The 14429-nt window shown below is 38.0% G+C and overlaps 1 protein-coding gene across 1 annotated transcript in view; it reads right to left on the reverse strand.

Annotated features, from left to right (window-relative positions):
• Appl1 (adaptor protein, phosphotyrosine interacting with PH domain and leucine zipper 1) overlaps positions 1-14429 on the reverse strand; it is a 48483-nt gene that overhangs the window by 21030 nt on the left and 13024 nt on the right. Inside the window, exons 7-13 of the mRNA XM_036199190.1 lie at positions 13833-13891; positions 10190-10336; positions 8152-8234; positions 7108-7266; positions 4924-5112; positions 2111-2153; positions 790-846 (exon numbers count right to left, since the gene is read on the reverse strand). Of these exons, the coding sequence (XP_036055083.1) occupies positions 790-846; positions 2111-2153; positions 4924-5112; positions 7108-7266; positions 8152-8234; positions 10190-10336; positions 13833-13891 (737 nt within the window). The remainder of the gene's footprint in view (positions 1-789; positions 847-2110; positions 2154-4923; positions 5113-7107; positions 7267-8151; positions 8235-10189; positions 10337-13832; positions 13892-14429) is intronic.

Here is a 14429-nt window from a genome sequence, read left to right on the forward strand (position 1 = left end):
AGCTTCTGTCTAGGACCAAGTCTTGTCCCAGCTCTCATATAGCATGGACTCATTCCATTCCTTCAACTACCAGTACCCTTGGATTCTATCTGCACATCTGAACTGTACCTAGGCTAAATTTACAAGCTGAGGTTCACCGGGTTTGAAACCTTCGCTATTCAAAGAATAATTTGCAAACTGAGAATTCAGGTTACATCATTACAGATGTACCAAAATCATAACATGTAATTGAACAAGATTTCCAGGTGATCTGTATGCTGACTTCAGTTTCTATTCTGCACCAGAAACTTTTATTTACACTGCTAGTTCATCCACATGTCACCTCTGTGTCTAAGCTTTAGTTTTTATTTTATTATCTGCAGCATCTCTATAGAATTTTCTCTAAAACAAAATCCTCACTGATCCTAACATTCTCAAAATGTAAGCCTGTAAGTGACCATCATATGCATTTTTTAAACCCTGTGCTTCTCATCACAACATAATGTAAATAAAATGTCACACAGCTTCCGTTTTCCCTTCCATCTTAACTCCTAGAAGAGCCATGAAGTTTCACCTAATTTTTACTTACTCCATGGCACTCAACATGAAGCTAAACTGTCAATACCAGTTGAGTAACTGATTTCAGTACATTTTAAAATAACACACTGTTCTGTGACAGACAATACATGGTATACTGTATGGATTCTGTAGTTGAGATTACATACTTTGAGAATGGAGTCAATAAAAGCCATATAAACCACAAAATAACTTCACTCAGATAGATATGAATAACAAAATAAAAAATAGTACCTCTGGATTTTCACTCAAGTATATTTGTTTAGATATGTTGTTTATTGTACAAATCCACTGAAAAAGAAAAATAATTAAATGTGATTACTAATGTTTTTTTCCAATAAAACCTCTCTACTAAGGAAGACTATTCAATATTAAACTGAAACAGAATTTTCATTAGAAGTAGCACATAATCCTCTTCATAAGAAAATACCTTGAGGGGTAGGGATGTAGCTCAGTGGTAGAACATATACTTAACAAAACATATGAGACCTTGGATTCAATCCCCAGCAGCACAAACAAAACAAAAATAAGACACCCTGCTATATATAAACATATTCATGTAAGAAATCTTCAGATTATTTGTAAATAAATGTATTTATACAAGGAAATAAATAGTAACTACATTAAGTTGTAACTTAATAGTATACATTTATATATTTTTATATTACTTCTTCCCTTAATTCCCACCAAACATGGTAGTATGAACTCAGTTACCATACACTTATGTGAAAAATTAAAATACAAATTCTTTCTAGGGAATGTACACTATATATCTTCTTTCTTTCAAAATAGAAAACACTATCCCATATCTCTCAAAGGTTCCTGTGCCTGACAGACCTCACAAGACTAATACTGTAGTAAACTGTGCAGAGAGCAGAGATATGTGTCCTCAAAGACCACAACTACCCTTTCACATGAGAAATAAATACATGTTGTCTCTACAGAATTTCTGTCTTTTACCAATAAAATTATAACACTAAATAAAAATGCTTGAAAGTAAGCTAGGGTATATTTTCATGAAGACTACTTCTGAAAACAGTTTCTAAAGGATCAGTCTTGGTAACACCTTACCTTCCACATGTGGTATACTAGGAGTAAAACGGGAGCCAGAACTAAAAGGCTTGGAAGGAAGAACAGAGACTCCAAATCCTTGTTTTCCTGTCTTTCATTTTCCCACCGCCTAAGCTTTGGTTGCTCTTGTGGCACGACATCTGCTGCCACTGTATTCTTACTACAGCAAGCAGGGTCTCAAAGGTTAGGGAGACTGAGAGAAAATGAAACTGTCAATTCACGGCTGTAAGCCTGCCGGAAGGCTCATGAGGTCTCCACTGAATGTAACACTTTACAACAGCACAGAATCGGTGTCTAGTTCCTCCAGCTATAAAACTGTTAGAAAACTAAGACTCCTGCTTGAGAACAGAGAAACTTAAACATGATTTTTAATTAACTAGGATTTTTCCAAATTTTCTATAATGAATACATTAATATGCTTTGTTCTCAGAAAAAAATAGTTTTAAATGTTGCTAAAGAAATTAACTTTATAAAAAATTTTTACCTCTTCATGGTCTTTTTTACTCTCTGCTTGCAAAATTGAAGATCTAGGGAGAAAAGAATGGCAGCTTTAGCCTCACTTTAAAATTAAAGAAAAAAACACAAGTGACAATACTTTAGGGACAGAAGACCACCAGAGCATTGGGATTTCAGCCTGAACGCCAAGAGGCTATCTGCAACACAATGTGCAAAGTCAGATGGGAGTGTCCACTCTCAGAAGACAGAACATAAAGAAGAAAATGCACTTCAACTTCCCGGCATTTCTACTGGTGATCTGACCAGAAAATACTAACTTCATTGTTGGCATTTTCACCCTTAATAAGGTTAAATAAAAATTCCAACATATGGCCGGGTGGTGGTGGTGCACGCCTTTAATCCCAGCACTCGGGAGGCAGAGGCAGGTGGATCTCTGTGAGTTCGAGGCCAGCCTGGTCTACAAAGTGAGTTGCAGGAAAGGTGCAAAGCTATACAGAGAAATCCTATCTCGGAAAACCAAAAAAATTCCAACATATGAATCACTAACATAAAATATATGGCTTTTGTCCACATATTAATATCTTAAGAGAAAATTTAAATTTTAATAATGTTCTATTATATCAGGAAAAATGGGAAACCATGCCAAGCATTAGCAAACACTAAAAATACAAAAATGTAAGTACTGGTAGTAACATACTGGCAATTTGCAAACTTAGCTAATAGAAAACAAGAATTCTAATATACAGCATTGACATTCATTGTCTGTCTGTAGAAGGACTGACTAGGAAAATAACCATGTCACTAAGACAGTAAGCAAAATTATCTTTTACGGAAAAAGGTACTTTAATGTATATAAATATTATGGAGAACAAAAAATGACTTTCAAAGAACCCAGATTTTTCTTCAAAATAATAAAAAGTTCAAAGGTCAAAATCAATCTCTGCTAACTTAAATATCTATCATTAGGAAAATGTTTAAATTATGTTGTATGGGTTTTTTTTTAAAGATTATAATGCAGCCATTACCAGTGGTTTTTTTTAAAGATTTACTTGCTTTATTTATGTATTTGTGAGCTGATGTGCACCACATGAGTGCAGATGCCCTTGGAGGCCAGAAGGCTGTCAGTTTCCCTGGAACTGGAGCTACAGGCAGTTTTGATCTGCCAGATCCGGGTGTTCAGAACTGGACCTAGATGCTCTGTAAAAGCAGTAAGTGTTCTTAACTGCTAAGCTATTTCTCCTGTCCTATTAAAAAAAATTTTAAATGGATGCAGATCCAATTTATGTATAAAAATTTCCTTCAATTATTCAAGAAAACGTGCTTAGACCAGGCATGGTGGCACACTTATAAACTACTTCAGAGGCTAAAGTAAGAGGACCACAAGTGGAAGGCCAGTGTAGACAACTTACTGAGAACCTGTCACAGAATGGAATTTTATAAAGAGGGCTGTGGCTCTAGCTGTGGTCAAGACTTGCTAGAATGCTCAAGGTTGTGGGTTCAAGGCAAAGGAGAAGAGAGGAGAGGAGAAGGGGAAGGAAAATGCATAAATAAAATATTATAAAAATAATATTTATGCTTTTCAAAAGAATTGTCCTACTCTATAGATTCCTACTTAAGGCAAAGGTAATAGAATTTTTAAAGGGCATGATAAACAATAATGGACAAAATAACCTAACCAGAAGTAACTGATTAACATTTCAAAATAAGACTATTGTTATAATCTATACACCACATATGGGCACATTATGTATGTTAGAATTCTATCCCCACAATAACTGACAACTCCTCTGCCTACATTTCATGTAGAGAAAAACAGAAGTCAGAGAGTTTATAAGTAATCTGTCCAAGAACACAAAGTAAATAACAACCCTGGCTGGCATTCTAACTTACACTGTCTTCCCAATACTGTGCAGGATTCTTCAGTGACTAGTCTCAAACATGAAATCACAGGTTTGCCCCATTTGTTGCTTTGACACTTCAAAGTATTAAAAAAAATTAAGTCATAAAAAAATGAACTCATGTCTATTTAATTAGAAAGCAAATTACCTTAATATACAGTTGAAGGAATTTAGCAGAGTCACTGTAGGGTAAACATTAAAATGAAGTTTTCACTGTATCCAAGGTAAACATTAGAAGGAATAGTTGTTTTCTAGAAGTACTCTGACCTTGAAGAATCTTTGTGGAAAACAGTGATTGTTTTCCATGATTTGTAGATTGTTTTTCTGAAGGGGTGTTGCAGCCTTCCTATGACTTTGGTCACAAGATGCCTCTGACACACCTGAGGCTCTTAGGTTACTGTGTATTGTAACATATACAGTAAAGGACTAAAGTCATGAGGGCATGAGATACTTTTTGTTTTGTTTTGTTTTGTTTGTTTTGGTTTTCGAGACAGGGTTTCTCTGTGTAGCTTTGGAGCCTGTCCTGGACTAGCTCTGTAGACCAGGCTGGCCTCAAACTCACAGAGATCCACCTGCCTCTGCCTCCTGAGTGCTGGGATTACAGGCGTGCACCATCACTGCCCAGCGAGATACTTTTCTTTAGAGAGACATATAGATTAGATTAGGGACTTTGGTATGAGGAAATACTTTACCCAAAATACAACTTTGTGTAGTAATCAATAAATATGCCTTTGAATGGCTGCTGGGGGTACAGTTCAGTTCATCAGAGGCTGGACCTTCCTGCTGCCACACAGGCCTTAAAATTTCATCTTGGAATGACCTCTTTCTTTGACCAACCCATACAACACAGAACACCTCAACAATACACAGTAATTTTAAATGTCTATATATTCTGTAATTTATTTTAAAATGTATGTCCTATTAGCAGCAGAAAAATACTAACTTTTTTCCATCAAAAGAAGTGATCTGAAAACAGTATCGCCTGTCTTCGCAATCCACAGCCATCACTGAACAGTTGTCTATATCCATGGCCAGGCCTCCTGCCACATCTCCACGCGCTTGACTCATTAAGTTTCCACCCTGCGTGAAGTAGAACTGTCTATCCCAGGTGGATGACACCAAGCCTGTTTTACTAAAGAAAGTACATTGATATTTTAATACTGACACCTAAAAATCCCTTATCATTAGCAGACACAAGAAAAAGCATGTGAAAACAAAACAACTTGCAAAAGGTACAAAGATGTCAAGAAGATATATAGACTCTAAAATGATTTTGTGCATGGTGACTCACCTGTGTGAAAGTGCACAGTTTCAAAAAATGTTAAAATGATACATTAAAAATACTAGTTATGGCCAGGCGGTGGTGGCGCACGCCTTTAATCCCAGCACTCGGGAGGCAGAGCCAGGTGGATCTCTGTGAGTTCGAGGCCAGCCTGGACTACCAAGTGAGTTCCAGGAAAGGCGCAAAGCTACACAGAGAAATCCTGTCTCAAAAAACCAAAAAAAAAAAAAAAAAAAAAAAAAATACTAGTTATAGTTCAACATTCAAGGGAAGAAATTAAATTTTATTTCTAGGCTTAATCCATTTCACCATTCTATATCAAGTGAAGGCTGGGAACTTAGCTCAATGGGGTAGCATGTACCTAGGATGTTCAAGGGTCTAGGTTCCAAGCCAGCATTGATAACTAAAGAGAATACAAAGAGTTGGGGAAGGAAGCTTGGCCCATTTTCAAATGAAAACTCAAATTTGACTTGATATAATCACATAGTTAAATATGTGATTAATATTAATATAATGTTATGATAGGTTTATTTAGACTCAAATGGTTTCATCCCTTTTATAAATCCAAATTAGTCAATAAATATTAGGGTAAGTTTTTTTTTAATTTATTTATTAAATTTTTTTCATTTTACATACCAACCCCAGGTCCCCCTCCCTCCCCTTCTCCCGCCTCCTCTCCTCCCTCCCACTCTACCCCCATCCACTCCTCAGAGTGGGTAAGGCCTCCCATGGTAGTCAACAAAGTCTGGCATACCAAGTTGAAGGAGAGCCTAGCCCCTTCCCATTGTATCAAGGCTGAGCAAGGTATCCCACCACAGGGAGGGGGCTCCAAAAAGTCAGTTCATGCACCTGGGATAAGTCCCGGTCCTACTCCCAGGGACCCCACAAACAGATCAAGCCACACAACTGTCACCCACATTCAGCGGGCCTACTTCAGTCCCATGCAGGTTCCCAGGCTGTCAGTCCAGACTAGCACCTGTCTAGCTGTCTCTGTGGTTTCCCCATCATGATGTTGACCCCCTCTTCTTCCTTTTTTTTTTTTTTTGAATGCCAAATGCCGTTTATTGAAGGAAGGGGGAGGTCTTAAATACAGGCTTACAGCACAATGGGAGAACCCCAAAGGGCAGAAGTTTGCTTCTGATGGTTTTTTTTGTTTTTTGGTTGTTGTTGGTTTTTTTTTGGAGCTGAGGATCAAACCCAGAACCTTTCGATTGCTAGGCAAGTGTTCTACCACTGAGCTAAATCCCCAACCCCGCTTCTGATGTTTTACAATCTTGTATCTAAGCTGTTAATGTAGGGTAAGATCTTTTTGTTGTTGTTTTTCAAGATAGGGTCCCTCTGTGTAGCCTTAGCTGACCTAGAACTCACTTTGTAGACCAGGCTGGCCTTGAACTCACAGAGATCCCACCTGCCTCTGCCTCCCAAGTGCTGGGATTAAGGAATGTGCACCACCACCACCTTGCTTAAGGTAGTATTTTGAAAGTATTTATGAACGTCCATCTGTCAACAAGCTCATAAATACACCACTAAAAAGTTTCAACCTTGGGCTACCAAGATGGCATAATGGTGAAGGCACTTCCCACCTAGTAACTTGAGTTCTACCCCAAGCACCCACATGGTGGGAAGAACCAGCTCTAGCAAGCTGTCCTCTCACCCCCACTCCTAAACTGTGCTACAACATGTATACACAATAATAATAATGATAATAATAATGTATATATACACAAAAATAAAAATGTATTTTTTTAAAAAAGAAGTTTCAACCTTTGGCAAATAATATTAATTATACACTATACTGATTGGATATTACAAGATGAGCTCTGAAAGTAACAACAGTTTTCTTACTTCCTAGCATTTAGGTATCCAGCCTTTCGGGTTAAATTTCGATTGACAGGAAACTTGGTGGGGTCTGGGTCAGGCACATATAAAGGATCACTGGCTACTTCCAAGTCTTCTATTGTCTGTTGCATGGTCTCTACATCACCATCCATTTCCCTTCGAACACTAATACAGAGAACAGACTAGTTACTTCCAGCCACAACAAAGAAAGAATGCCTTACCAATCCTATGTGACTTTTTAATTATTTAAAAAGTCATTGTAAGATGACTAAAGTAACATAAATTCATTTTAAACACTTTTTAAAACTCAGATATTTTGAGCCAGGCGGTGGTGGTGCACACCTTTAATCCCAGCACTTGGGAGGCAGAGGCAGGCAGATCTCTGTGAGTTCGAGGCCAGCTTGGTCTACAGAGTAAGTTCCAGGACAGCCTCCAAAGCTACACTGAGAAACTCTGTCTCGAAACCCCCTCCCCCCAAAAAAACACCTTAGATATTTTGGAGACAATATCAAATTTGAACACTAGTAACCAGACACCTAACTATAGAATAGTTTTTAAATGCTCTGTGATATAGCACAGGCCTGTGTTCAAGCTTCAGCACTACAAAAGAGAAAATGAAAAATCCTCAGTTTCATTTCTCTCCATGCCTCAAATTAACAGACAGCAAAGGTGACTAGAAGTGATTTCTCTCTCTACACACTAGAGCACAGAAAACAAGATTTGCTTAATAATCTTCCAAGCAATGCTTACAAATGAGACCTTGAAGAAAATTTCACTTAGGGAGAATTACTGTTATGTCTCTATATTATTCAGAAATTAAAGATAGTTTTTACTAAAACTGTATTCAAATATCACGTTATGAAATCTAGAGTTTATATTCTAGGAGGAAGACAGTAAAAACTCCAAAATTCAGCCATAAAGCTGAGAAATTAACTCATGGCAAGAAAATTAACCCTTAGGAAATTAAGTTGTAAATGTTTAAATATGGTATTTAGTTGTTAACTTATTGTCATAATTTCATTTTTATTATAATGAAAATAAAATACTTACTTCTGTACACTTGTTCCAATATTAGCTAAAAATTCTTCCAGTTGTCCATTGAGATTTTCAGAACCCATCTTAAAGAAACTTATCTGAGGTGGAGGAGTGGAAGGTCATACAACACAAACATGTACACAAAAAATATTCAGAGTAAATCACATCAACAATTTCTAGGACACAGGATTACACAGTGTTAGAATTCCTAGCCACTCCCCAGCCACATGACCAGGGATGCGCTGTCCAGTAGCCAGGCAAGATGCTTAGTCATCCTAGGGACTTATGTCATGTGTAATCCGTGTGCTGTGTGATCACATAATCTGCCCACAGTGATTATGTAATATATGTGCATGCGTGAAGCCCATATTCATTCTCTCTCTCTCAAAACAGCACCGCTTAGTAATTAACATCTAGAAATGACACTGGGTTATTTGATTTGTGAAATAACAGCTTGTGGTTTACCATATGTACCAGATACAGAGCCACTGAGGAAACTAGATAAATTTCACTATGCATTCTTTCACATATTTTAAGGGAGTTGCTGTTGTTATTTGAGATAAAGTCTCACTGTGTAACCCTAGGCAGCCTCAACTATTCCTCTGGCCTCAGGCTACTGAAGGGATATTCAAACTTCTTGGTCTTTTTTGAGACAGGGTTTCTCTGTATGGCACTGGAACTCGCTCTATAGACTAGGGTGGACTCAATCAAATTCACAAAGATTCGCCTGCCTCTGCCTACCGAGTGCTGGGATTAAGGGTGTGCACCACCACCTCCTGGCAAGTTTCTTTAAGGGGGGGTGGTGGAAGGGGGGGAGGGTGGAAGAGGGGGGTGGCGGTGGTGGTGGTGGTGGTGGCGGCGGCAGCAGCGGCGGCGGCGGCGGCGGCTAACGCCTGTAATCCCAGCATTTGGGAGGCAGAGGTAAGTGGATCTTTGTGAGTTGGAGGCCAGCTTGGTCTACAGAGTGAGATCCAGGAAAGGCGCAAAGCTACACAGAGAAACCCTGTCTAAAAAAAACCAAAAAGAAAAAAAAGAAACTGACCTATTTCCCCAAACTCAATTTTCTAGTCTCTTTCCTAATGTGCATCTTTTTGAGCATTTGAACTATATTATTATTCATTCCATGCATAAGGGTGTTTTGCCTGTGTGTATGTCTGTTCATCACATGTGTGACTCATGCCCTTGGAGGTCAGAAGAGAGTGTCAGATTCCCCATCATATAGGTACTGAAAATTGAACCTGGGTCCTCTGCTGTGGGATGTCCTGTATGCTGTAAATATATGTTATTATGATTGATTGATAAATAAAATGCTGATTGGCCAGTAGCCAGGCAGGAAGGATAGTATAGGCAGGACAAGGAGGAGAATTCTGGGAGGTGTCCAGCAGCCACCATGAGGAGCAGGATGTAAAGTACCGGTAAGCCATGAACCACATGGCAAGGTATAGATTAATAAAAATGGGTTAATTTAAGATGTAAGAACTAGATAACAAGAAGCCTGAGCCATTAGGCCAAACAGTCTAAATAATATAAGCGTCTGTGTGTTTATTAGAGTCTGAGTGGCTACTGGCCCAGGCAGGACTGGAGATAACTCCAGCTACAGTCCTCTAGAAAAGCAGTCAGTCAGTGCTCTTAACTGAGACATCTCTCCAGCCCCCTCACCTATTATTTTTGACTCAGGTAGTATGCAAGGAGCACAGGACAAATGCAAACTTGCTCATTCTGTCTCAGACATATGAAACAATGATGAAAAGAAGCTCCAGCAGCAGGTGCCACACTGAAATTCATCTAGCTTTCTGCTCCCTATCCCCAACTGTGGTGGGAAAGTCTGAATATAATTTGTTTCCATTTATTCTCTAACATTTTAGAATGTCAATTGCAAGGAAAACCACATTAAAATAGGACACGCATGACGGTCTTTAAAACTACTTTTTAAGACCACAATACGAATTAGTATGTTGACAACAGTTTAAAACATCCTTATAATTAATGCTAATATCAAGCCTAATATAAGGCTTTTAGGACAGCTATAACCCAAAACATAATATAGTATTACCTGAGCCTGCATGTATCCAAGTAGAGGTTCTAACAAAGCTATTTTCTTCTTGTACTGAAGAGTATTTAATGCACAAAAATAATGCATCATGGTCTGATGTTGTTTCTTCCTAGAAGTATACACATCCTCTGTTACTTCGTATTTTACCTTTGAATAAAGAGTAAAATATTAATTAATTTTGAATTATCTTCAATAGAAAATGTGAAGAGGATTCTACCAAGGAAAACAGTGTATGAATAACCACTGAACACAGCTTTTCTATTTTCTACTCTATTAGAAATCCATCAACACACTAGGTAAACAGTTTTTTCTGTTTACCAACCATATCACTTGCAAAATGCATATCTGCATACAACTACAAATGTAAATATCTGCAACAAGCATGACAGAGAGAGCCCACTATATGGATTATTATTTAGCCAGTAATAACTGATCTTACTCAGCTCACACCACATATTCTCCCTTCCTGGTTTTCTCCGTACCACTCTTTTTCTACCTGCTCAATTTCCTTGACTCACATTTAAAATACATATGCTACCCTGAGTTCTTTTTCTCAACACAATTTCACTGAGCACTTACAGAGGCCTAATATGTATTAGGGATTTTTCCTCCTTTTCTTGGAATACCAAGTTCCAACATTATCCCAATGCACCAGTGACTTTGGTGGTGGTAAATTTTGATCTCCTCCCCGGCATTCTCCAAATACCAAAGGGAAGCTAGGTTCTTTACATGCTTCTGTGTATAAAAACGAGTGTTTATATGCATTGGAAATGCACAAAATCAAAAACAGCTTCTTCCTCACCACACCTGTCCTTCCTTGTTTTCCTTACTTCTCTCCAGGAGATGTCAGTTTGGAGTTGACCTCCTACTACAGGACTTGTCATTTCTCTTTCTCTCTCTCAAAAGCAGGGTTGGGAAGTGTGTCTCAGTGGTAGGATGTTTGCCTACCATGCACAAGGCCCTGGGTTCAATTCCCCGTGACAGACGAGGAACACCTCTCCAAACTCCTTTTTCTCTTCTTTTAATAACAACCTTTATAATGACTATGCAAATTGTTCTAGTACTCTTTTCTTGTTTTGTTTTGTTTTTTTAGTTTTTTGAGACAGGGTTTCTCTGTGTAGCTTTGGAGCTTATCCTGGACTAGCTCTGTAGCGCAGGCTGGCCTCGAACTCACAGAGATCCGCCTGCCTCTGCTTCCTGAGTGCTGGGACTAAAGGCGTGTTCACCACTGCCTGGCTCTGGTACTCTTTTATTGTATTCTCTTTAGTATGATCCCTTTCACATTTTCATTACAGCTTTTGTTCTATAACTGTATGGTGTTACTTACCCACTTAACATCCTTTGATGACTACTCACTTCCTCTAATGCAAATTTCAAGGCCATAAATAGAGCAATTTGGGCCAAACTATTCTTGGCTGGGCTTTGAAGGAGGGAGAGCTGTTGGCCTGTTTTAAAACACTGTCTCTTTCTGTAGCTCAGTGTAGGTTTCACTGATCCTCCTGCTTTCGCCTCCCAATGCTGGAATCATGTGTGTGAGCTACAACACCAAGCCCAGCCCCCAACTACATCCCTCCCCAAATATATCCAAAGAAATGAAAGGTAATGGTTTCCTCCTATTCCACATGTTTAGAATTTAGTGAAACTTGCTAAAACTGATACTCTGCATTTATTATCTAATTATATTTTCACAACTGTTTTGTGGGATTTTTGTTTTGTATGGAGGATAAAGGCATGGGATTAAGTAACGAGTACATACTTCAAGTAAAGCAGCAGACCTTAGCTATGTCCCCGAATCTTACCTCACCACCAGTACTCCAAACCCTTATATTTCCAACTCCAGAAACACGTCTCTACCGAAAACCTGCTTTGGTTTTAGGGATTTCTGTTGTTTAGTTTGGGGATTTTTTTTTTTTAAAGGAACATCCTTTTCAATACCCAAAGTGTTGTCTACTTATCTACAATGCATATGTCACCTCCTAAGTATAATGTTCTCCAACTCACCAGTAAAGCTCTATCTGTACAACTAGCAAAAATCTCTATTACTGCATTTAACTCATGTTAGCCCATAGTCTCTTCATCCTTGTGCTCTGCAATGTAGTCACACAAAAGCCTTCAATGAATGCACAGGAGAGCAAGAGTGGAGCCTACCCACATTGTTCCCACAAAGGATCCAACATCCAGCTTGATAAACAGGTGCTCAACAATTTTTCTAATTAAAGATGAATACTTTTTAAAAAATACTTGGAATAGCCAAAAGCAATATAAAATATACCAAATTTTATAACCTAGACCCTCTAAGGCAAAATAACTAATGTAGATTTCAAACTCTGTATGTCTTATTGGGTAATTTGTGAACTAAAATTAGAAACAAAGCAGTTTTGGGGAATGACCACTGTATGAGACTCATTCTCTTTTTTGTCACACTGGCTGTTGCACATTAAATGCTACTCAGTTGTCAGTTCCCACAAGCAGTCAATGTGCCTCTGCCTACAGCTGTGGCCAGGCTTGTAAATGCCAAGGCCTGCACAGAGATCACCTCATGTGGAAGCACTGGTACAAGCTGTATCTCAAGCCTTGAAATCACCTAGAACTTGGTAATATTCTCTTCTTTAATCTTTAGTTAAGTGCATTTGTCCTCAAATATTATGTAATATTTCTGGGTTTGACTTCTTAAAGAAACCCAGAAACATAAATATTCCCTTTAAGTAGAGAAGGCCTCATACCAGAATTTTATTGAGTTCTGTATAGGACAATTCACTGAGGTATGTGTGTGACTTACTTGGTTTTAATCATATGAATTTTTTTTAAATGAGTTTCCAGCACAGAGTGTTACCCAATTTAAGATTACCTTTTTCTCACCCAAACTACCATGAATACCTATTTATACACTTATATACATACTTTCATATAACCTGAACACAAAACTGAATTATCTTTTTTCTTTTTTGTGATTTTTTTCTTTCTGAGATTATGATATAATCACATTTCCTCCCCCCAAAACCTTCCAATATACCACTCCTTGTTTTCTTTAAAATTCATGTCCTCTTTTTTCATAAAAGTATTATTGCATGCATACACTGTATCTCACAAGGTATTTCTGAATACATGTGATCAGATAAAAACAGAATATATGCAGTATTATCAAAATACAAAACAAGAAAAACACCAAGTTTTATATACTGAGAATCAGCTACTCAGCTACACTTTTAAAACAGTTATGTTTAATTATAATATCAAATACTGGCAGAAGAAAAGCATTTTGTTTAAAGAGATCAGTGATCAGAAAGGTTTTGAACAGCTAGAAAAAAATAATTTGAGAGTAATACCACAGCAACAATCTATTGGCTCTATTTTTAAACAGGAAAAACTAAATCACCTAACGAAATGGCCATTAATTGTGATGTTGAAAAAGTATACAGAGACCGGAGAGATAACGACTCAGCAGTTAAAAGCCCTCACACCTCTTCCAGAGAATTTAGGGTCAAGTCTCAGCACCCACATGGTGGCTCACAACCATCTGAAACTCCAGTTCCAGGGGCTCCCCAGGTGCTTAACACACATGGTACACAAACATACCTGTAGAAAAAACACCTATACACATGAAAAATACATTAAAAATGTTTTTAAAAGTGTGTACACATACCTTGTCATTTTCTCTCTTTTTTGACAATCGACTGTATCTGTTAATCGCAGCATCATGATCTGGAAAACAGAAATGAGTGTTAACAGTAAACCATACTTTGCAAAACTATACCTGTACTAGAGCTAGGTAAGAATTCTCTACCACATGATTACTACACTCAACTTTTCCCCACAGCCTCGTTTCCCTTAAATTATGTGACTATGTATCAAACTGTGAGAAAATACTAACTTCCAAAGAAATTATAATCTATTAAAAGTGCCTGTTCTTTTCCAAAGGGAAATGGAGGAACAATCAATCTAGGGGAGTGGGGTGGGGATGGGGGTGAGGGGGAGTGGGGAGGTGGGGGGATGCCTGGGAGGAGTGAAGAGAAGGGAAGAATGCGGTAGGAATGTATAAGGGAAGAATAAATAAAAAGAAAAAGGAAAAACATTATTTTTAATTAAAAATTGAAAAACTCTTGGAAAAAAAAAAAAAAGGAGAGCTGAGGATGTATCTCAGTGGTAGAGTGTTTGCCTAGCATGCACAAGGTCCTGGCTTCAAGACCTTGCACAGAAAGAGAAGAGAATATGAGAGGAAAAGAAAGAAAGAGGAAGGCCA

The sequence above is a fragment of the Onychomys torridus genome, chromosome 9, assembly GCF_903995425.1.
Source record: "Onychomys torridus chromosome 9, mOncTor1.1, whole genome shotgun sequence".
NCBI lineage: Eukaryota > Metazoa > Chordata > Mammalia > Rodentia > Cricetidae > Onychomys > Onychomys torridus.